The following is a 25,259-nucleotide window of genomic DNA, read 5'->3' as shown; positions in this document are numbered from 1 at the left end:
ACACATATCATATCTTTATTTACGTTTAAAATTGATCTAATTCACGAAAGCTTAAATGGTTTAACAAATTTAAGTATAACCAAAGAAAAACACAAGCCAGGATTTCTGGGCCCAGTTGTTCGAAAGGCGATCAACGCTAATCCCCGATTAAAAGTTAACCGAGGTTTGTATCTCGCTCGTTAAAATCTGTTTTTAAAAGCAGATTTTTAGCTAAAGGTAAGGAAAAGTTTACTTCAAAACTGAAGGGCAAAAATCTTTTGGAAAAATACTTATTGATTAGTTATTAAACTCGGATCAAACTTCACGTTAACCCAGGATTAGCTTAATCAGGCTTTGAACAACTGGGCACTGGACATTATTTACACTGGTAGACAACCGCAAAGCATCTTTTGACTGAGCTACATGTTTTCGATGCAGGGGCCATATTCACAAAGCCCTCTTTAGTTAAGATGAGTCCTAAGTATTGTTTTTGAACAGTAGTCTGTTGTTATTCTAAACAATACATAAGATGCATCTGAAGTTAGGAGGGCTCCGTAAATCTGTCCCAGGAATTTAGGTTATACGGAATATGCATTAACTGACACATTTTTTACGCTCTGAAAAATGCGTAGCCTAGTTTCCTATTTCTTTTTCGCCCTTTTGAAAAGTTTTAACAATTTTATTGTGCGAAATATAAAAAGAGAGCCCAAAAGGGTAAGGGCGCTAACGGGCCACGAGGTCCCATGGGAGGCGCCCTCTTGGAACTGAAAAAGTTCAAATGCGTAAATTGATAAAATTAAAATATGTATAAATACAAATATATACGTAGAAAAGAAAACTATGAAGGATACGATAACTTTACTCTACCTTTACGACTCCTTAACGGAGCTTTACAGAATGCGCTTTACGCAAATTTAATGTTTAGTAAATTTGCTATTTCGTGCTGTGACGGACAGTCACGAGGAATGGAGTGAGTGCAGACCCTGTCGGCATCAACTAATGTAAAAATGGAACAAAATACCTAACCAAACAAAAAAAAATGCAAGCAGTTTCTCATACCTTTAAAGTTCTGTAATTTCTCAAACCTTTACGATCGAGTCTAATACGTTGTTCACTATATTATAGGCGTTAACTGACATGAAGTGCTCAGACTTTGAAATTTTAAGAATCAAATTGGATACTGAATTCCCCTATGCAACTACAATACTCTATTCTCAAAGTGAACAAATTAACAAGAACTTATCCGTGGATTCAATGTCGGTCAGTTTCGACTATGCTGGTTCTTAGTTCCGTCCTAGTGATACTGAAATGAAAATTACTTGCTTTCTATCGTAATAATATGAAATAATGCACCAGCTGTCCTCTCAAAAAGGATTTCGAGCCCCTTCACCACATCTAAACAACTTTCCCTGGCCTGACTCTAATACGGTTCCTCTAATCAGTCCAAAACGTGGCTAAATAATTTCAAATGCATGCAAACGATCCTCGTAATTAAGCAGAATGTTATTAAAACATCCAACAGATGTTTTCCTGTAGAACCTAACTTAATTGTTAAATTATCTATTGAACCATTATCATTACCCCACACTATCCAGTATGTGCCTGATATTTACAAAGTTACAGATGCTACAAGGACTTTACCAGTCGGTATACAAAACTAAATCGTCTCAAAGCAATTTCAAGACTTGGCAGTGACTGCGTCCATCCAGGAGCAATTTTTATTGTTATTGTTGTTGTTTTTGTTTTTCCTATACGACAACACCACTAAACTGTTTCAGGCTTTCACATAGTAGGGAACTTAAGCGGCGGCTACGGCAATGCCATCAAAAGCGTCACCTGAAAATATAACTTTATTCCATGTGTGCTATGTCGCAATTATTTCAACTCGTTTAACTTCTCCAGAAACGGAAAACTACGCTGGAACCAAATTGGTAGGAGTGGCGTTCAGTTTAAGAAAGAGAATGAAACATTCACCTTTTGTGTGTTCACGTTCTCCACGAAACCTTGCATTTGGTCATATCATGCTATTGTTTTGCAGAGGACCGCAAAGAAATGCACCAAAATTTAACACCCACCTACAGAGCGATTGATTTTGCTCATTAAACATTTTGCTTTGCGACGTTGTCGCTACCGTCGCAGTCGTCATTAATTTCTTCAATTCTCAATAGCGCAAGCGAAATCCTAAAATCATAACCCAAGCGGGAAATTTAAATACCTGGAAAGTTTATTCCCTGTCTCATGATCCCGTGTGTTTAATTTTCGCGCAGTTCTATTTCTGGTTCCATCCTATAACCCTCCATCTGAGAGCCTGGAAGAGACTATGCGACAACCGTAAAAAACAATGAGTGCCTCTCAGTTTGGTAACCCTACATTATAAACTACTTAATTTAAGTACTTAAAGTAAAAATGTTCTTAAGATATAGCACATCCTCTTTTGTACTTTGCACAAACTCTCAAACTCTCCTTTACGTCAGGATGTTCTTCACTGTAAATCCTCTTTCTGATCATCAGCGCCATTTTGTCGCATTCTTTTGCTTCATTGTACTGTCCAAGCTTCCTGTAATCAACAGCCAAGCTGTAATAACTTTCTGCTACCTCAGGATGATCCTCACCGTAAATCTTCTTTCTGATCATCAGTGCTTTTTCGTCGCATTCTTTTGCTTCGTTGTCCTGCCCAAGCTTCCTGTAATCATAAGCCAAGGTGTAATAACTTACTGCTACCTTAGGATGTTCCTCACCGTAAATCTTCTTTCTGATCATCAAAGCCTTTTCGTCGCATTCTTTTCCATCGTTGTCCTGTCCAAGCTTCCTGTAAACAACAGCCAAGCTGTAATAACTTTCTGCTACCTTAGGATGTTCCTCGCCGTAAATCTTCTTTCTGATCATCAGTGCCTTTTCGTTGCATTCTTTTGCTTTGTTGTCCTGCCTAAGCTCCCTGTAATCAATAGCCAAGCTGTAATAACTTACTGCTACCTCAGGATGTTCCTCGCCGTAAATCTTCTTTCTGATCATCAGTGCCTTTTCGTTGCATTCTTTTGCTTTGTTGTCCTGTCCAAGCTTCCGGTAATCAACAGCCAAGCTGTAATAACTTAGTGCTACCTCAGGATGCTCCTCGCCGTAAATCTTCTTTCTGATCATCAGTGCCTTTTCGTTGCATTCTTTTGCTTCGTTGTCCTGTCCAAGCTCCCTGTAATCAACAGCCAAGCTGAAATAACTTTCTGCTACCTTAGGATGTTCCTCACCGTAAATCTTCTTTCTGATCATCAGTGCCTTTTCGTCGCATTCTTTTGCTTTATTGTCCTGCCTAAGCTCCCTGTAATCAACAGCCAAGCTGTAATAACTTAGTGCTACCTCAGGATGCTCCTCGCCGTAAATCTTCTTTCTGATCATCAGTGCTTTTTCGTCGCATTCTTTTGCTTCGTTGTCCTGCCCATGCTTCCTGTAATCGACAGCCAAGCTGTAATAACTTACTGCTACTTCAGGATGCTCCTCACCGTAAATCTTCCTTCTGATCATCAGTGCCTTTTCGTCGCATTCTTTTGCTTCATGGTGCTGTGCAAGCTGTCTGTAACAAACAGCCAAGTTGTAGAAACTTGCTGCTACCTCAGGATGTTCCTCACCGTAAATCTTTTTTCTTATCATCAGTCCCTTTTCGTCGCATTCTTTTGCTTCGTGGTGCTGTCCAAGCCGCGTGTAATCAACAGCCAAGTTGTAGTAACTTGCTGCTACCTCAGGATGTTCCTCGCCGTAAATCTTCTTTCTGATCATCAGTGCTTTTTCGTCGCATTCTTTTGCTTCGTTGTCCTGCCCATGCTCCCTATAATCGACAGCCAAGCTGTAATAACTTACTGCTACTTCAGGATGTTCCTCACCGTAAATCTTCCTTCTGATCATTAGTGCCTTTTCGTCGCATTCTTTTGCTTCATGGTGCTGTGCAAGCTGCCTGTAACAAACAGCCAAGTTGTAGTAACTTGCTGCAACCTCAGGATGTTCCTCACCGTAAATCTTTTTTCTGATCATCAGTGCCTTTTCGTCGCATTTTTTTGCTTCGTTGTGCTGTCCAAGCTTCATGTAATCAACAGCCAAGTTGTAGTAACTTGCTGCTACTTCAGGATGTTCCTCACCGTAAATCTTCTTTTTGATCGTCAGTGCCTTTTCGTTGCATTTTTTTGCTTCGTTGTCCTGTCCAAGCTCCCTGTAATCAACAGCCAAGTTATAGTAACTTGCTGCTCCTACCTCAGGATGTTCCTCCCCGTGAATCTTCTTTCTGATCATCAGTGCCTTTTCGTCCCATTCTTTTGCTTCATTGTGCTGTGCATGCTCCTTACAATTAACAGCCAAGTTGTAGTAACTTACTGCCAACTCAGGATGTTCCTCACCGTAAATCTTCGTTTTCATCATCAGTGCTTCTTCGTTGCATTCGTTTGCTTCATTGTGCTGTGGAAGCTTTTCATAATCTACAGCCAAGCTGTGACAACTTTTTCCTTTTTTATGACGTTCTTTATTGTTTGTTGTTTCGTCACCGTACGTCTTGTTCACAAAGAACAAATTCCTTCCATTACATTCGCTCGCGTCATTTTTCTGTAGAAACGACAGGTAACCATAGCGTAAGCTGTAAAAACTATCTTCTTGATCGGAAAACTTCTCTCTAATCATTCGCGCCATTTCGGTGCATTCGTTTCCTTTAGTAGGCCGTCTAAGTTCGATGTAGTCAACACCCAGGCTGACATAACTTGCCGCTACATCGGGATGTTCCTCTCCGTAAGTCATTTTTCTTATCATCAATGCCTTTTCGTCGCATTGTTTTGCCTCCTTGTACTTTTGAAGCCACCTGTAAACTGAAGCCAAGTTGTGATAAATGGTTGCAATATCCGGATGTTCTTCACCGTAGATTTCTCTTCCAATAACCAGTGCTTTTTCGTAGTATTCTTTTGCCTGACGATGTTGTCGTGCATCACTGTAAAGAAGACCTAAGTTGCTGTAGCCTGCCGCTAAATCAATGTGTTTCTCACCGTACAATTCCCTTGAGATGGAGATTGACTTCTCATAACATTCTTTCGCTTGATTCCTCTCTCCTAGGCCGCTGTAAACGAGACCAAGGCTGTTATAACTTGATCCTACATCAGCGTGTTTCTCACCATAAATATCCCTCCTAGTAGTAAGTGCTTTTTCATGGTATTTTTTGGCTCGCTGGAACTTTTGAAGCTCAATATAAAGATTTCCCAAGGTGCTGTAAATTCCTGCCATGTCGGCATGTTCTTCGCCGTGAATTGCCTTAAAAATCCTCATGGCTTCTTCATAGTTTGATATTGCCAGCATTCTCTTGCACTGCTCCTCCAACACTTTTCCGCGCACGCAGAGAACCTCTGCTTTCAATAAATCACCCTCCCGCGCGCTGCTTATGTTCTTGACGGACTGAAAGGCGGATTTGGAAAATGCAATTGCATCTGATGGTTTACCGAGGTCACAACAAACACGTGCCGTTGCGCAAAGCCATGATACAGCATTGCCGTGAGTGACTGAGTGTGTTAATTCCTTCACTAAGACATCTCTTACTGCAGTATCGGTGGCAAGGATTTCATGAAGCACTTTACAGTGTGAGGTAATATTACGTAACTTTGTACAGGCGTACTCACTCTCTCTCGACAGCTTTCGCTCCACCTCAATTAGTGAGTAAAAAGTTTTCATTGCCGCAGATATACACTGTACTTTCTCCGAGAGAAGGAAAGCAGACATTGAAGCTGTCGTGAGCACTTCATGGACAATGTTATGCAATTTCAAATAACAGGGTGCCTCATCTTTACTCTTTAAAGAAGTTATCAGAGAAGATTTTAAAATCGTTGCTCTTATTAACTCGTCCGTATTTCCGGTTGTACGGGTCTTTACAAAGTCAACGGCGGCTTCGATTGGAAGAGGATCGTTTGCACACAGTGAGAGAAAGCAAAATGTTAGACGAAGAACTCCGTCGCTTTCTGAAGCCCTGTTAATTGCTATTTTCACGGCAGTGGTCATTGTTCTTGAGTAAGCCAAATTTTCAGCCGCAAAAGGTTGTTTTGTTTCTTGGCGTTTTCCATCATCCAATGTTTCTCGATAGTTTACCCAACCGTAGTTTGGAGAGCCATTGTTGACAACTGTCTGTACGTAAAATGCAGCAGCTGCTAAGGCAAGTGGCTGATAGTCAAGAAGCTCGGCAACTTTTTCAACCTCTTCGTAATTTGAAATCTGTGAAACTTTCTTTAACAAGGTTATTGCGTCATCTTCTTTCATCCCTTTATCAAGTGAGTCATGGAACGTGCCAGGAGCATTAAAGGGGATGGAGGTGCTGTCTTGAGTTGTAATTAGCACCTGACCGTGGCCCCATTCTTTACTGGCAGTCGGAGGCAGATTGCTACGAACCAAGGACAAATCAACAACGTTGTCAGCGATCATTAGCCATTTGGAAACCTGTTTTATCTTTGGCAAAATCAAACGCTTAAGGTGCTGAATTTTTCCTTTTGCACTGACTTCTTTCAAGGTGGCCAGGTTGGCCAAGGTGTATTCTGTCACTCCCAGCTTTCTTGCCAGATCCATGTACGAGTCTGCTAGTGTTTCCAGGGTTTTTGCATTCAGTGTCATAACAAACGTTATACCCTCACTTTCTTGAGATCTTATGTGGAAAAATTCTTTTCCAATTTGGCGAGCGATCTGACTTTTGCCACAACCAGGAATTCCAGACAAATAGATAGTGCTGACACCTCCTTCACTCCTTTCTTCAAGTTCTTGCATTTTGGTCATGATGTTCGTGACCTCATTTGATCGTTTGATCATTTTATGGGATGGCTTGAATGCGAGATTGCAGAAAGACTCTACTCTGGAACTGACCTCCTGTGTAAGGGCTTCAACTTGAGCTTCTTTTGTTTGCAGGTCTGATGTAAGGCTTTCAACTTGTTCTTCTTTCTTCTGTATTGTGTCTTGAGCCACTAGTAGATCAGAATTTGCTTGTGTCAAGTCCACTTGTAGTTTATCAGCCTGCATCTTCAATGTATTAACTTCTGCCGTAAGGAAGCTCACCTGGTTTTTAACTGCCTCGATGTCAGCAGTAGGAAGATTTAAAGAGTTGAATGCAGCTATCACTTTTCCTACGCTGTTCTGGAATTCAGTATCGTTGATACTGAGCTCACTAATATGAGCAATATCGTTACGTATTTGACGGAGATCATCAACATCTTTTTTGACCGTCAGACTAAGGGTGTTACCAATGCTATCTGAGTACAGGATCGCAAAGAACAGACAGCTACAATCCCACGCTGCCGTGTTGCCATTTTTGATTGTTGCCAGATATGGAGCATTCCTGGTGTGACTTCTTCGAGATTCTTTGTTGAAGATGTCTCGGCCATTCTGTGGTGTGTCTTTCCATTCTCCAACCGGAGTTGTCTTGTAAAGGAAATCCCATTCCTGTTTGAAGATTTTCCGTAGTCCTTCCGGAACTAAGTTGAAGGCGATGTAACACAGTCGAAAATAGTTCAGTTGTTCTGGAGTGTATTCCATCAGAGAAGTTTCTGTAGTGCAAGTATTGTATTTTGTGAGTCTTAAAATGTTTTTGCTTTTTATTTTGCTTATTCATTTTCTACAGATTGCCGGTTGTTCATAAAAACTAACTCAATTTTGTTTCTTAATCTTAGTAAAACTTAAGATGTTTTTGCTTTCAAAATTATAAAAATTGAATTTTTGGTAATGAATTTGGTGCATGTAAAATAGTTTTTTGCGGTCCAATCTCGGTGCTTCATCCAGTCACAGGCATGCAGGACTCAAAAGGTTTTACTGAAGGACATTTGTTTTAGACGACACGCAGTCAATAGTATATCGACGACTCAATTTCACTGATGTAAGCTTAGCAAATGGAGGAAATTCTAAAGATATTAATTTTCGCGCCTTTACAAAGAGAAGCCCATTTCATATTCAAACGAACAACAGACTGATGCTCAGTGGTCAAACTACTTATTACTTCGATACGCTTTGATTCGTTCAGCCTCGATATTAAGATATCAATAGGACATTTTCACTATGGCGTCATTTTACTACAACTACCAGAATCCTTCTGGTTTTTTGTTTTCTCAGGCTAATTAGAGCTATTGTTCTTTGCTGTCCACTGGGATTACAAAATTTGAATTTGAAAAGGAAAGCGAAATGAATTCTGGTAGTTGTAGTAAAATGACGCCATCATGAAAATGGCCTATTCGTCTAACTTTTCCGTTTATTTAGTGTCTTTCTCTGATAGTTGTGAGAAATTGCTACTTGAAGAAAAGTTTAAATGAATTAGTAAATATATTACTTACGTAACTGAACAGGCAGTGAACTGCGAGACCGAAACTTTATTTCAGAATTGCGAACCTGCAATAATGTAATAAAGGAAAGATAAGATTGTTGATACAGCGTTTATTCCAAACTTAAATTATCACCTTTTTACATGATGCCGTTCAAAAATGGGCCCTTTGCACGACAAATTATTGATTATGTACTTACTAAATTAACGTTGATTCGAAGGTTGCGTTTGCAAATACATTACTGTAGTTGTCATGTGTGATGATAAAAACAGTTGGAAAACATGTGATCAATTTAAACTGCTGGTGACAATATTAATAGAACTAAGGCGTTATATATGAAGGCAGCCCACCACCCGCCATATGCACCAGAATTTTATGAGTTAACCAGCAGTAACGTAAGTTCGTATAACACTGGCTGTGTTTGTGTGACACATATAGGAAATACTTCAAGCAAAACGTACACTGTCGAGCCTAATAGAGGAAACAATAGTTTAAAGCAAACACAACTCCTAATTTTTGCTAGACTGATGGCATTGAAATGGTTCACAAAAGATTGAGCGTCATGAAAAAAAAAAGTGATGGTATCACATTTATTCCATTGGGCATATGCTATACATTGACATTCAAATCCTAGCAATATGCAGGATGTTTGTCCCATGAACCTTGTTTAATGGCGTAAGCTCCCACGAGTCTCCTTTAGCTCAGTGGTAGAGCAGCTGAAATAGTAAATAAATGGTTCGACTCCTGATAGAAGCACTCGGATTTCCTTTTTCCGAGTGTGCCTGTGTCACAGACTGAATAATACATCATTCTTACCCTATTCAGCGTCGTTTATACATTTAAAAGATAGTATCAATACGTACTCGAAGTCCTTGCACTTTACTTGATCTTTCAATGTAGTTATTGTCTCTGCGGGCCTGCTCTCTGTCCTCAAGTCTTCATTAAGTACAAAGGCTGGTGAAACGCAATTTAATGATAGGAAATGTGAGAAAATTGATTAAAAAAGTTTGCCAATAATTTGCCCTTGTTCATGAACCAATATGACACAACTGTTAGAGTAGGTATCTGTTCTCCGCGTTTTGGCCCTTAATGTGGACTTTACGTAACCACGACGGCAACGCCAACGAAAACGCCATTTGAAAATACGAGTTCGTGGTACTTGGACTACTTTGCGCTTATTCCAATTCGTTCAACTTGTACAATGTGGCCGAACTATCCAGTAACAGAACTGGTGGGAACGGTCTTCAAGTTAGCACAGAGAATGAAAATTTACTGTTATGTGCTCACGCTCTCCATAAAACCTTGAATTTGGGCATTTTACGTTGATGTTTGGCCGAAGATGGCGACGAAATGTATCAAAATTTGTAATGCACGTGCACAGCATTGTTTAAAAAGGGAAAGGTAAAATACAGTTCTCGAATACGACTGTTAAGTGCAAATGGACTTATTTCTACATAATGGCACTCAACACTCGTATTCGAGAACTATATTTTACCTTTCCCTTTTTATAAGTACAAGTGCGACGCAGCTAACGGAAATTTTTTCCGTTTAACTTTTACAGCATTGTTTAGCTCATTAAGCCTTTTCTTTATTGACGTTTTTGTTGCCGTCGGCGGCGTGTTTGCGTAAAGTCCCTACTGTTCCGATTACAGCACACTCCAATTCTTCAAAATAAACAGAAGAGAGCAAATCCAAGGAGCTACTGTTCTCTTCATGATAGAATGATTTTTAATCAGTTAAGCAGACAAAAGGCTTCCTGTGGCCTAAGGCATGTTAGCAAACGAAACATGCAGGAATATTTCCAAACGACTTTGACAATTTCATCTGACGATAAACAGCTTTAGAAATAATAGTTTATGAAGTAAAACGTCTTTTACTCTAAGGAGTCTTTGAGTCAACTAAAGCCTTCCCGGCTGACGTCTGCGGACAGGAAGTTTAGAAAATTTGCAAATGAATTACATTTTTTCCCAAACCAATCCAGCTGAATATGAGTGAAGTATACTCTATCATAGACAAACGAGCTTTCTAAGGAACTAATTTGCAAACATTCTATCGATTAACGACCTTGGTAACTGTAAAAATGTCATGGAAGTTTCTTGTACATATTAAACTGTTTATTTTGCTTTCTGCATGAATGACGCACAAATGAATTATTTTTAAATGATCCTTTACATGGTCTTAATAAATTAACTCTATGTTTCATCCAGCTTAGTGGACTTAAGAGATTGTCTTACGTAGATTTGCAACATTGCGATTTATACTTTGAAATACTCACTCCAAATCGTTGGGAGTGGCCTGTCCTTAGTTGTCCTCTCTGTCTTTAGGTTCTCAACTGCGAAGCACAGAGGATTGATTACAAATGTAAAAAGGTGGGGGGTCTTCCCTTTATAATTTTTCACCAACACCCTCTAAGCGGATACATCCTAGTTACATGCTTATTTTGTATCCATTTGCCTCATTTTGTCATGAATTAATGATAGTCACAAGTCGAATGTTCTTTTGGTGCAAAAACGGTTAGGTAGTGACGCGTAGAATAAACAATTTTCTCGCAATTAGAAATTTGAAAGATCGAGCCAGGTGAATGCACAATTAGTTGACGCATATGTTTCCATCGAAACCTCACTGATTCCGTTAACAATGTAGTCACTTACATCCTTGTTAGTTCTTAGCTTATAGCTACTTACATTGTTTAAGAAGTTCCTAGATTCCAGGTTGATCTTCACTATAACAAGTTCTCTTCTATTGCTGTTGATCACAATTCTGTGCTGAGCGGAAGGACAAATGAAAGTGAAAGTATACGAGACAATGGTTTATTAGTCTTACATCACTGAATATATGCACATGACTGGTGATTGGTTACTGATGCCTGCGTCTGGCTAGCTGATAAATGCAATGATTAATTACCTCAAACTTGGAGAGCCATGTCGTATTCAACGCCACGAGTACTGAAAGTGAATCACGCTAACATTGGAAACAGGTCACGCTAGTGGTTTGACCATAAGTTCATTTGTGATTTCATAGCAGCATTTACATGTTAACTGTACGATTGATTTAAAATACTCATAAAATAATGTTGTGAATTTAGCCGATTAACAAACGGTGAACAGAAAGTACGTAGGTGATGCGTGACACTGAAAAAAGGTTTATCTGATTGGATTGATATAAAAATAAATATCAAAAAGTGTCAGTAATGGTTTAAAAAAAAAACGTTTCTGGTTTATAACCCTTCTCCAGTAAATTTAGTGCCTTGTTGAGAGAATCTGTGGTGCCTCATAAATAGTCTCTTTTATAAAAGATGTTTTTGTGAAGATTGAACCACCGTAACAAAATAGAAACACCGGATCCTGTAGTAAAGACTCCTTTCTGGAACTAACCTCTTTATAAGCTTAAGGGCCTCAACTCGTGCTCCTTTTGCCTGTATTGTGCCCTTAACAATCTTTAAATCAAAATGCAAGGAGGCTCTAAATCCCGCCCCCGCTCCCCCCCCCCCCCCCCGTCCACTTTTTTTTAAAACTTTGAAAAACACATAATGATTACAAAAGGAACTTTTAAACGTCTGATCAGCGCTATTGCAGAAAGACACTACTCTCGAACTAACCCCCTACACTTTGCAACCTTAAACCTTTGCAACCGAAAGTAAAATATGGGAATCACCGTGTTCGTTTGTTAGGTATAATCCCTTAACGTCAAAATTAGGGCAGTTTTTAACAGGTTCTGTTGTTGCTATGGTAACCTATCTGTAGTGCGAGCAACATATTTTGTGAGTCTTAGGGTGCGTTTTTTTGGGAGAATCCAAGAACGGATTTGTGATCTCAGATCATTCGGATCATGGTGCATTAAAGGAACCGACAAATCCTTGTCCAGAGTGGATTCGTTCGGTTCTTTTGATGCAACCAGATCCGAATGATCTGCGATCACAAATCCGCTTTTGGACTCTCCCAAAAACACGCACCCTTAAAATGTTTTTGCTTATTATTTTGCATATTCATTTTCTACAGATTGCTGGTTGTTCTTCATGAAAACTAACTCAATTTGTTTCTTAACCTTGGTGAAACGTTTTTGCTTTCAAAATTATAAACGTTGAATTTTTCATAATGAATTTTTTGCATGTAAAATAGCTTTTCCGGTCCCATCTCAGTGCTTCATCCAGTGACAGGCAAGACCCAAAAGGAAGGACATTGTTGCGCCTAGGATTCAATGCATCCCTAACGAGTTTGCACGGAATTATTTCAGTATGTTACATAAAAATTTACATACCGCGTCGGAATATAAGCTAATGTTTACCAGCTAGGTTATTTTTCTTTCCGTTTCAAGTTTGTATTGCGTCGTGTTCTGCGAGCGGGCATGTATTTCTCATCTGGGAAGCGTTCTTCGCATTTCATTCTAATTTTCAAGTTTTTTATGGCCACAGTTTTGTAAGTATTTCCAGTCTTAGTTGTTTGTTTGTATATTTCGGTTTGTTTATTTCGCGTAGTTCTTGTTGCTTTTTTCAGTTTGTAATTTATAATTCCCGTTTTATTTTATTTCAGTCGAATCACTCACTAGCACACTTGTTTTGGATTATACGTTATCTTCGTATTTCGCCTTTTTCTTCTTCATTAAAAAAAACAAAAATAAAACAAAAAAATAAAAAAAAACAAAAAAAACAAAAATAAAATGCCACAGCTTAAAAGCTGTGGCATTTTATTTTTGTTTTCGTGGCGGCGGCGGCTTTGGCCGGCCAGAGACATTTTTATGTCTTTCTCTCTCCGCCCAAACCAAACCCATAAATTCTGCTCTTGCCTGAGCTCTGTTTACTGGGCAACAAAAATAAACACACCTAAGTTGGAGCAATATGGCTATGGACAATAGGTCCATAGCCGCTTTTATTGAAACAAACAAATCATGAATGAATTCTGTTATTATATGTTTGCCCAGTAAAGGTGCGGGCCAAGAAAAACGCCAAAAGCAATGACACTAAAGGTGCATTGCTGCCCCACCCCAGGCAAGAGCAGAAGCAAGAAAAAGTAAGATAGACAACAAGCTATGACTGCTAATCAGCTGCACTGAAAAAGAAATCCTTGAATATTACGATGGTGTACCAGCCGCCCTTGCAAGCATGGCACACCCAAAATTAACTACAGTGATGAGATCACAAAGACTAGCATAACCTGAATCAATAGACCGGTCATAACAATTGAAAACTAACTCCTGGCAAAATCGCCCATGTAAACTGAGTCAGGAATTACACCCTTCATGACAAGAACTTAAAGTAGCTCCTGAAAGAGCTGCCCATGCAAACTGAGTCAAGAATTCAAGTGGAGCAGCTGCCCATGCAAGCATGCCACACCTGACTTACTACCCATAAGGAATAAAAAATGGTAACATAATTTTACAATCTTTTGCTAGCTGCAAAATAAATCCTTGGTAACAAGGAAAATTGAGATCAATATAGTAAGACACAACAAGGTGGGGCAGCCGCCCGTGCAAACTGACCCACCTTACCAGTAATTATGATAACATTAATTATGCCAAAAAATAAAAGATAGTAAAAATTGCTATTTGCTAGATGAATTCTTAGTAACAAGGAAAATTGAGAGTAACAGAGGCATCAGCCCTCGAATCGAAATGCGAACGAAGGTCATCCCGAAGCCTTCTAATAAAAGAGTGCCCTAGCAGAAGAACCGAAGGAGGAGAAGAAGCCATCGAAATGAAATATAGACCAAAACAATCGAAAGAAGAAACCGTGATAGCCGACAACCGAAATCAACAAAGGAATGAATGTCAACAATCGATCCGAACTAGTTACCGGAAAATAACTTGAAATAATAAACAAAGGGCTAGATGCGAGAAGCAAAATACTACCACAACCCAAGGGGGAAATAAAATGACGATGAAAGAACGGTAGAAGAAAAACATATAAAAACTTACCTCGCAGAAAATCAAAAGCAGCTTCTCACGCCGAGTAATAAAAGCGAATGGCAAGCCGACGTGGCTTGACTATTCACTTGATTTGCATAAACCTAAAAGGGGGGTGGACATAATGGCCATTGCCACCTCCCCCAGACCCAGTCCGCCTGTCTATCTCAATAAGAGAGAAGCCATAAAAATTCTATTTGTTAGCAAACATTTTATGTTTTATACCACACGCAGCCAATAGTATGTCAGCAACTCAATTTCACTGGCGTAAGCTGAGCAACTGGAGGAAATTCTAAAGATATTAATTTTCGCACCTTTACAAAGTGAAGCCATTTCACATTCAAACGAACAACAGACTGATGCTATGAGTGGTCAAACTGCTTATTGCTTCGATACGCTTTGATTGGTTCAGCCTCGACATTAAGATTTCAATTCGTCTAACTTTTCCGTTTATTTAGTGTCTTTCTCTGATAGTTGTGAGAAATTGCTACTTTCGATTTGATAACACAGTGTGTTCTCAGTTCTTTAATTGACGTTGTTATCAATCGATATTGTCCAGTGAAAATTGAAATATTGATAATCCCCAAAAGTTTAAATGAATTAGTAAATTTATTACTTGCCTAACTGAACAGGCAGTGAACTGCGAGACCGAAACTTTATATTAGAATTTCGAACCTGCAATAATGTAGTAAAAGAAAGGTAAGATTGTTGATACAGCGTTTATTCCAAACTTAAATTATCACCTTTTTATATAATGCCATTCAAAAACGCGCTCTTTGCACGACAAATTATTGATTATGTACTTACTAAACTAACGTTAATTTGAAGCTCGCGTTGGCAAGTACATTACTATAGTTGTCATGTGTGATGATAAACACAGTTGGAAACATGTGATTAATTTAAACTGCTGGTGACAATATTAATAGAACAAGATGCCTGCTACACTGGCATTACGCGTGATGCTGGAGCTGATTCATTTATTCCAACTGTATGCTTTGCCGATTGATAAGACTATCCTTGCTAGTGGAATAGTTTAAGTCACGACGATCGCGTTACGTTGTTTCCTTTGTGTTACGCGACTCAGAGTATCACCGGAAATTTTAGCCTCCCACGCAGACGTTCTTAGGGCAGGAACGCGTGACGAACCCCCAAGAACGTCTGCGTGGGAGGCTACGGAAAATTTGTGAAATTCCATTACGATAACGTAAGCTTCTCAATGACCTCTTTTCAGTCTCGCGTCGTGGTCTAAGACTGTCAAACAAAGCACGATTCCTTCGCCAGGAACTCACCAATTTCCACTGTTTTACGTGTCGGGTGCTTCTTAGAAGTTATTCTTTCGATTTACCGCTTCAAAATGGTGAAATTTCCGTTTGAAAACGGCACACTTGAGTCCAGAACATGTTAAAACAATATGGCGCGACTATTTAATCCGTCATTAATAAATATATCAAATGATGCATTGACTTCACACAGGTAGGGGTGAGTGGGTCCCCTCCCTCACGATATAAGCGACAAGAATGGATTTTGATTGGCCTGCCTTTGTTGAAGACAATCAGAACAATACATCCCGAGTAGGAGAGGGGAGAGTTTAATGAATAAATTAATGTACCGATTTGTAGCTACTACGAAGAAAAAAAAAAACAAGATGCCTGCTATACTGGCATTACGCGTGATGCTGGGGCTGATTCATTTATTCCAACTGTATGCTTCGCCGATTGATAAAACTATCCTTGCTAATGGAATAGTTTGAGTCACGACGATCGCGTTACGTTGTTTTCCGTGTGTTACGCGACTCAGACTATCAGCGGAAATTTGTCAAATTCCATTACGATAACGTAAGGTTCTCAATGACCTCTTTTCTGTCTCGCGTCGTGGCCTAAGACTGTCAAACAAAGCACGATTCCTTCACTAAGAACTCACCAATTTCCACCGTTTTACGTGTCGGGTGCTTCTTAGAAGTTATTCTTTCTAATGGAATAGTTTGAGTCACGACGATCGCGTTACGTTGTTTTCCGTGTGTTACGCGACTCAGACTATCAGCGGAAATTTGTCAAATTCCATAACGATAACGTAAGGTTCTCAATGACCTCTTTTCTGTCTCGCGTCGTGGCCTAAGACTGTCAAACAAAGCACGATTCCTTCACTAAGAACTCACCAATTTCCACCGTTTTACGTGTCGGGTGCTTCTTAGAAGTTATTCTTTCGATTTACCGCTTCAAAATGGTGAAATTTCCCTTTGAAAACGGCACACTTGAGTCCAGAACATGTTAAAACAATATGGCGCGACTTAATCCGTCTTTAATAAATATATCAAATGATGCATTGACGTCACACAGGTAGGGGTGAGTGGGTCCCCTCCCTCGCGATATAAGCGACAAGAATGGATTTTGATTGGCCTGCTGTTGTTGAAGACAATCAGAACAATACATCCCGAGTAGGAGAGGGGAGAGTTTAATGAATAAATTAATGTACCGATTTGTAGCTACGAGGAAGAAAAAAAAAAAAAGAAAAAAAAAAAATCGACCCGTTTTTAGACACGGTATGCCCCCTAAGGGCATCCCGCGTAAAAAAAAGAAATCGACCCGTTTTAAGACACGGTATGCCCCCTCGGGGCATCCCGCGTAAATACCGCTACTGATTACAAGCTATATCAACCAAACAGGGTCTAGGTAAAAGCAGTTACCTCAAGCAGTAATTGGTGTCCTCCTCGAAAAAGATCTCTAAATACGACTAATGAAAACGTTTCGAACTCAACGCCAATCGCAAAGTACAATTGTTACCATCTAACTAAACGCTTAACTTGCTATTCGCCGTCTTTATCAACGTAGATTGCACCATTTCAACGTAACCTTGTATCCAGATTGATTGCACCATTTCAGCGTAAACTTGTACCCAGATTGATTGCACAATCACAAAGAAACATTGTACCCAGATTGTTTGCACCATCACAACGTAACCTTACACCGAGATTGTTTTCATAGCATGGCAATAACATAATTGATTTTTCGCTCAAAACACCGTACATCATCCCTCCAGAGTGCACATAAGCTTGCAAAGATTAGATAGCATTTCATATTGACTAAGCTTGTTAAGGGATCATTTATTAAGGGAAATTATAACTTTTCAAAGGCTAATTTTCAATCAATTTCAAAAGTTGCTAATGATATCGTAATCGTATTAAAGGTCACAGCAATCTCAGAGATAGCGGAAATTCTCGTGAAGCAATCTGAGCTGAAAGAAAAAAGAATCACTCAGGCTAAAGATAACGGATATCATCCAAATTCATAAAATCCTATCAGCGTTTTCCATGTGTGCATGCAATAGTAGTATGAGTCACAAAGATAGCGTTATGTTGTTTCACCCACCGACATTTTCGTCAGATACCCCTCCTACCGGTCTGTTTGACGAAATTCTCATCTTTTGTTATTGTATGAAATCACAGCTAACGTAGCTAGAGGCGAACGTCATATACTTACTGTTGGTAGCTTTCTTGAGGAGCAAATGACCGCAGAAAACAAAGGAATTAGTTAGTATGAAGTATCTGTTTGTGCGACGTCAGGCGACAATTGAACAATGAAAGTAATTTGTTCCTTTAGGATATTTATTCTCTGACGTATGCGTCTGTTTTCACAAAAATAATCAAAAGGTCAAAAATGCGCAATGACCCGCACATTTCTCCTACCGCTATTTGTTGTGAAAATGTTACTCAAGCCTCAAGGCTGTTAAAATCAGATGTTTGAAAAAGAGAACTTAATACGGTCGGTACACGAGCAATATTTTATGCGTTTATGGGTAAACTGACAAGGCCCATCGTATTAAAGCTTGAATAACACATTGCGTGATGACCCGGGGAGTGATGACGTTAGCCTGTTTTATTTTTTAATTTTAGAAATGGAAGTGTTGATAATCACGCGAGCGACGATGAGTGACATGACAGATCGTTGACTTGCAAAACAATGTTTGTAATACCTCAGGAAACATTCCAACACACCGTAGTATTGCCAAAATGGCCATTCTGCTGCTGTAGCGTCCCATTTTTGTTGTACATGGACGTATTCAATAAGAAACTTACTGTATTTGCCAATGAATAGGTCATTAAAGGGGGAAAAAGTGCTGTAACGTAAAAAACATGAGATGATCAAATGCCCCGGGGTAAATGGGTATTAAAAAGTCTAATGCTCGACTACCGGAATGGACAGTGTGGGAAAATACCCAGTTATTTCCCGGGGAAAGGGGTATCAGTCTCCCATCGTGTATCTAAAACTGTCAAACAAAGCACGATTTTTTTTCGCCAGGAACTATCCAATTTCCACCGTTTTAAATGTCGAGTGCTTCTTTGAAGTCATTCTTTTGATTTACCGCTTCAAAATAGTTGCTTCGCAGATTGATAAAACTATCCTTGCTAATGGAATAGTTTGAGTAACGATGATCGCGTTCCATCACGATAACGTAAGCGTATCAATGATCTCTTCTCAAGTCCCATCGTGCTCTAGAACTGTCAAACAAAGCACGATTCCTTCGCCAGGAACTCTCCAATTCCCACCGTTTTAGATATCGACTGCTTCTTAGAACTAACTCTTTCGACTTACCGCTTCAAAATGGTTAATCTTCCGTTTGAAACGGAACACTTGAGTCCACAGCATGTTAACAATATGCATGGCGCCACAAATTTAATCCTAGATTAACGAATAAATCAAATGATGCTTTGACGCCACACAGGTAGGGGTGAGTACGTCCCCTCCCTCGCGATATACGCGACAAGAATAGATTTTAATTGGCCTGCTTTTGTTGAAGACAATCAGAAGAATACATCCCGACTAGTTTAATAAATAAATTAATGTGCAGATTTGTTGCTACGAGTACCGACATTTACGCGAGATACTGGGGCTAATTCATTTATTCCAACTGTGTGCTTCGCCGATTGATAAAACTATCCTTGCTAATGGATATTTTGAGTCACGAAGATGGCGTTATCTTGTTTCCCTTGTGTTACGCTACAAAGGGTCCCACAGGAAATTTTGGAAATTCCATTACGATAACATAAGCTTCTCAATGACCTCTTTTTAGTCTCCCATCGATCCATCGTGGATCGGGACTGTCAAACAAAGCACGATTCCTTAGCCAGGAACTCTCCAATTTCCACCGTTTTAAATGTCGAGTGCTTCTTAGAAGTAATTCTTTCGATTTACCGCTTCAAAATGGTGAAATTTCCGTTTGAAAACGGCACACTTGAGTCCACAACATGTTAACAATATGGCGCCACAATTTAATGCAGTCAGTAATGAAGAAATCAAATGATGCGTTGACGTCACACAGGTAGGGGTGAGCGGGTCCCCTCCCTAGCGATATAAGCGACAAGAATGGATTTTGATTGGCCTGCTTTTGTTGAAGACAATCAGAAGAATACATCCCGGGTAGGAGAGGGGAGGGTTTAATGAATAAATTAATGTACAGGTTTGCGATTACGAGGAAGAAAAAAAAAAAAAAAGAAAAAAAAGAAATCGACCCGTTTTTAGACACGGTATGCCCCTTCAGGGCATCCCGCGTAACTAAGGCGTTATATATGAAGGCAGCCCACCACCCGCCATATGCACCAGAATGTTATGAGTTAACCAGCAGTAACGTAAGTTCGTATAACACTGGCTGTGTTTGTGTGACATATATAGGAAATACTTCAAGCAAAACGTATACTGTCGAGCCTAATAGAGTAAACAATAGTTTATTGCAAACACAACTCTAAATTTTTGCTAGACTGTTAACATTGAAATGGTTCGCAACAGATTGAGCGTCATGAAATGAATGTGATGATATCACATTTATTCCATTGGACATATGCCATACATTAACATTCCAATCCTAGCAGTATGCAGGATGTTTTTCCCATTTTAATGGCCTAAGCTCCCACGAGTCTCCTTTAGCTCAGTGGTAGAGCATCTGAAGTAGTAATGGTTCGACTCCTGATAGCAGCACTCGGATTTCCTGTTAACAAGTGTGCCTGTGTCACAGACTGAATAATACATCATTCTCACCCTATTCAGCGTCGTTAATACAGTTAAAAGATACTATCAATACTTACTCGAAGTCCTAGCACTTGGTCTTTCAATGTAGTTATTGTCTCTGCGGGCCTCTCTGTCCTCAAGTCTTCATTAAGTACAAAGGCTGGTAAAACGTAATTAAATGATAGGGAATGTGAGAAAATTGATTAAACAAGTTGGTCAATAATTTGCCCTTGTTCTTACTTTGCACGTTCCTTTTATCATAAACCAATATGACACAACTGTTAGAGTAGGTATCTGTTCTCTGCGTTTTGGCCCTTAAATGTTCCGATCACAGCACACTCAGAAATCTTCAAAATAAACGCAAGAGAGCAAATCAAAGGACCTATTGTTCTCTTCATGATAGAATGATTTTTAATCTGTTAAGCAGACAAAAGGCTTCTGATGGCCTAAGGCATGTTAGCAAACGAGAGATGCAAGAATGTTTACCAAACGACTTTAACAATTTCATCTGACGATAAACAGCTTTAGAAATAATAGTTTATGAAGTAAAACTTATTTTAAACCGAATAGTCTTTGAGTCGACTGAAGCCTTCCCGGCTGACGTCTGCGGACAGGAAGTTTAAAAAAATTTGCAAATGAATTACATTTTTTCCCAAACCAAGCCATCTGAACATGAGTGAAGTCCACTCTATCATAGACAAACGATCTTTCTAAGGAACTAATATGCAAACATTCTATCGATTAACGATCATCCTAACTGTAAAAATGTCATGAAAATTTCTTGTACACATTAAACTGTTTATTTTGCTTTCTGCATGAATGACACACAAATGAATTATTATTAAATGATCCTGCATGACATGGTCTTAATAAATTAACTCCATATGTTTCATCTAGCTTAGAGGACTTAAGAGGTTGTCTTACATAGATTTGCAACATTGCGATTTATACTTTGAAATACTCACTCCAAATCGTTGCGGGGAGTGGCCTGTCCTTAGTTGTCCTCTCTGTCTTAAGGTTTTTCAACTGCGAAGCACAGAGGATTGATTACAAATGTAAAAAGGTGGGGGTTCTTCCCTTTGTAATTTTCCACTAGCACCCTCTAAGCGGATACATCCTAGTCATACGCTTATTTTGTATCCATTTGCCTCATTTTGTCATGAAATAATGATAGTCAGAAGTCGAATGTTTTTGATGCAAAAAAGGTTAGGCAGTGACGCCTAGAATAAACAATTTTAACGCAATTAGAAATTTGAAAGATCGAGCCAGGTGAATGCACAATTAGTTGCCGCATATGCTTTCGTCGAAAGCTCACTGATTTCGTTAACAATCGAGTGACTTACATCCTTGTTACTTCTTAGCTTATAGGTACTTACATTGTTTAAGAAGTTCTTAGATTCGAGATTGATCCTCAATATAGCAAGTTCTCTTCTATTGCTGTTGATCACAATTCTGTGCTGAGCGGAAGGACAAATGAAAGTGAAAGCATAACTGTAAAAATGTCATGGAAATTTCATGTACACATTAAGCTGTTAATTTTGCTTTCTGCATGAATGACGCACAAATGAATTATTTTTAAATGATCCTTATCACATGGTCTTAATAAATTAACTCTATATGTTCCATCCAGCTTAGCGGAATTAAGAGATTGTCTTACATAGAATGCAACAATGCAATTTATACTTTGAAATACTCACTCCAAATCGTTGGGAGTGGCCTGTCCTTAGTTGTCCCCTCTGTCTTTAACTGAGTTCCTCAACTACGAAGCACAGAGGATTGATTACGAATGTAAAAGGGTGGGGGTTTTCCCTTTGTAATTTTTCACAAACAACCTCTAATCAAAGCGGATACACCCTAGTTATACGCTTATTTTGTATCCATTTGCCTCATTTTGTCATGAATTAATGATAGTCACAAGTCGAATGTTCTTTTGATGCAAAAAAGGTTAGGCAGTGACGCCTAGAATAAACAATTTTCTCGCAATTAGAAATTTGAAAGATCGAGCCAGGTGAATGCACAATTAGTTGACACATATGTTTTCGTTAAAAGCTCACTGATTCCGTTAACAATCTAGTCAGTTACATCCTTTTTACTTTTTACATTATAGCTACTTACGTTGTGGAAGAAGTTCTTAGATTCGATATTGATCCTCAATATAGCAAGTTGTTCTCTTCTATTGCTGTTGATCACAATTCTGTGCTGAACGGAAGGACAAATGAAAGTGAAAGCATACGAGACAATGGCTTATTAGTCTTACATCACTGACTATATGCACATGACAAGTGATTAGTTACTGATGCCTGCGTCTGGCTAGCTGATAAGTGCAATGACTAATTACCTCAAACTTGGAGAGCCATGTCGTATTCATCGCCACGAGCACTGAAAGTGGGTCACGCAAACGTTGGAAACAGGTCACGCTAGTGATGTGATCATCAGTTCATTTTGTGATTTCATAGCAGCATTTACATGTTAACTGTAGGATTGATTGAAAATACTCATAAAAGTCGATTAACAAAAGGTGAACAGAAAGTTCGTAGGTGATGCGTGACACTTGAAAATGATTATCTGATTGCATTGATATAAAAATAAATATCAAAAAGTGTCAGTGATGGTTTAAAAAAACCCTTCTCCAGTAAATTTAGTGCCTTGTTAAGAGAATCTGTGGTGCCTCACAAAAAGTCTCTTTTATAAAAGATGTTTTTGTGAAGATTGAACCACCGTAACAAAATAGAAGCACCGGATTCTGCAGTAACGGTTCTACAGTCAGTGGTTCTCTTGCGAACCACTAAAATAGAAAAACAAGGCTGATTTCACACCATTCGAACATCTGATAATTTCATGGTGTGGTTTGAATGCAATATTGCAGAAAGGCCCGTTTCTGGAACTGACCTCCTTATAAGGGCCTCAACTTGTGCTTCTTTTGTCTGAATTGTGCCCTTAACTATCTTTAAATCAAAATGTAAGGTGGCTCTGATTCCCTCTCCCCCCACTTTACAATTTTTCTAAACTTTAGAAAACATACCGTTCTCACATAAGGATTACAACAGGATCACTTGAACGTCTGATCTGCGCTATTGCAGAAAGATTCTACTCTGAAACTCATGACCTCCTTTTCTTTACAACCTTAAATTAAAATTTATGATGACTCTGAACCTACAGTTTCGTAGACTTTGCAAAACGTTGCGTCTTGACTTGCTGTTTACAATTCGAAAGAAAAATATGGGAATCACCGTGCTCGTTTGTTAGCTATAATCACTGAGAAATTAGCGTAGTTTTTTAACAGGTTGTGGGGAGAAAATACGTGTTGATTCGTAAAATAGACAATGTGCCCTTGTCGATGTGCTAGCTAGATTTATTAACGTATTGTTGATTTCTGCTTTACTTTGTACCAATACTGTAAGAAGCGAGTGGATGTTGATCCTGAACCAAATGGAATTGAAATCAATCAGTCTTAACTAGATTGCCTTATCCTTTTATTTTCCATTGGCCATGGTCAGTCCTTAAATGGAGTTGATGAATTTCTACTGTGTCGTTTCCTGTCTTCTTTATAGTGCATTGATATTGCAACAAGAAATTAGCCGTCAATGAATATCCACCAAGATGGCAGCTGCGCTCGGTAATTTTTGTTTGGCGTGGTTGTAAAAGGAAGGAAGTGACCAGACTCGCTCCCAGGCCTCAAGGTGCTTATCAAAGTTAGGATCTTGTCTATGGAGGTTTGGGGCCGAGTGCGTCGTTAGCGCTTCTTCCCGATCAACTCAACGGGTAGTCTCCTTCGGAGCTGTCATTTGGGCTTGTCACAGAGCGCGTTGCGTGACAAGTCCAAACGACGGCTAGGAAGGAGACTACTCAACGGGTGACGCAACATTTGACCGCGCAAAGGACGACTGGGGACGAGGCTCTGAGAAGTCACGACAACAGAGAAACACGCCCTAATAGATATGTCCACTCTCCCAAGACTCAGTTCAGGTTGGAGGTTAAGAGCGGTTGGAAAGATATAAGCGTGACTTAATATGAATAAGTTTGTCCGCAATTTACAAAAGCTATTCAATAAAACAGGCTATGCTTTCATAGAGAATGAAAGTAAGGCCAGTCAGTCACAATTCTACATTATGCATAATGGATTATGTATTAAGTTACATAGTGTATAACGGAATATTGTGCATGACGCCATACGTGCAATGCCGCATTATGAATGATGAATTATGCACTGATGCTACATAATGCATTAAGTTTAAAGCTGCATAAAGGCTGGTTTTCACTAGGACATAAGCATAAAGATAAGCATTTAAGATTACTAGCTACATAAGCATAAGGACAGACGCACGCGCAGAAACTGACCATTTCTTCAGTTGACGGAATTCTCGATACCAGCTCCTCTCAATGTTAGGCAAGACGACGGACGAAACGGTTGACTGCCTTGTGCTTGTGCTTATGGCGTCTGTTTTCACTGGTGAAAACGGCGACATAACATGACATAAGCATAAGCACACGTTCGTTCTTCTTGTGCTTCTGCTAATGCTTATGCCGCAGGTGTTCTCACTTGCTTAAGCGGCGTTTGAGCTTCTGCTTCTGTTTATTCTTATGTCATGGTGAAAACCAGCCTTAATGCAGCATTTTACATTGCGGTAGTATTCATGATAAATTATGCACCATGCTGCGTAATGCATCATGTTTGAAGTTGCATAATGCACATTGTTCATGATGCCACCCGTTGTAATTGCCGCATTGTGCAGATTATTGTGCACAATGCTGCATTATACATGACGCGTTATGTCAAGGCTGCTGCCTAACAGAAGCCCAGTAGCCTGGGGCACTCAAGAAAATGCTCTGGGCGCGTAAATGTTTTGCAGCAGCACCTAACACTTCACATGTTGGGCTCCTAACTTCTCGGTTTTTGATCTTGTGGGCTCCTAGCACAATGCTACTTTATCCTGATTATGTCATGGTTTGAGAAAAAATGAAAAATAGGTATGAACCTGGAGGGGGATTCACAAAGCCTTCCTAAGTCAAGATGTATACTAAGTATTGTTACTGAATAACAGACTGTTCTCAATTCAACAACTGAGGCAATTGTTATCAA

General features: G+C 39.4%; 1 protein-coding gene and 1 long non-coding RNA gene across 5 annotated transcripts in view; one reads left to right on the top strand and one right to left on the bottom strand.

Moving 5' to 3' along the window:
* The window catches only part of LOC146481745 (uncharacterized), a 155,497-nt gene that overhangs the window by 6,451 nt on the left and 123,787 nt on the right, over nt 1-25,259 (top strand). The window lies entirely within an intron of this gene.
* Nucleotides 3-22,795, bottom strand: LOC146481753 (uncharacterized). The gene is made up of 9 exons (XM_085107828.1): nt 22,295-22,795; nt 21,556-21,938; nt 21,145-21,205; nt 20,257-20,339; nt 10,967-11,320; nt 10,558-10,614; nt 9,146-9,236; nt 8,295-8,349; nt 3-7,517 (listed from the first exon to the last, which is right to left on the bottom strand). Exon 9 carries the CDS (start codon nt 7,504-7,506, stop codon nt 2,392-2,394), a length of 5,115 nt encoding a protein of 1,704 aa, XP_084963954.1. The 5' UTR covers nt 7,507-7,517; nt 8,295-8,349; nt 9,146-9,236; nt 10,558-10,614; nt 10,967-11,320; nt 20,257-20,339; nt 21,145-21,205; nt 21,556-21,938; nt 22,295-22,795; the 3' UTR covers nt 3-2,391.

This window comes from Pavona decussata, unplaced genomic scaffold, assembly GCF_977016875.1.
Source record: "Pavona decussata unplaced genomic scaffold, jaPavDecu1.1 SCAFFOLD_48, whole genome shotgun sequence".
Classification (NCBI taxonomy): domain Eukaryota; kingdom Metazoa; phylum Cnidaria; class Anthozoa; order Scleractinia; family Agariciidae; genus Pavona; species Pavona decussata.
Note: the sequence above shows the minus strand (reverse complement) of the source record. Positions and strands in the feature narration are given on the sequence as shown.

Coding starts and splice junctions, on each gene's coding strand:
- LOC146481753 (XM_085107828.1), bottom strand. CDS start 7,506: ATGGAATACACTCCAGAACAACTGAACTATTTTCGACTGTGTTACATC.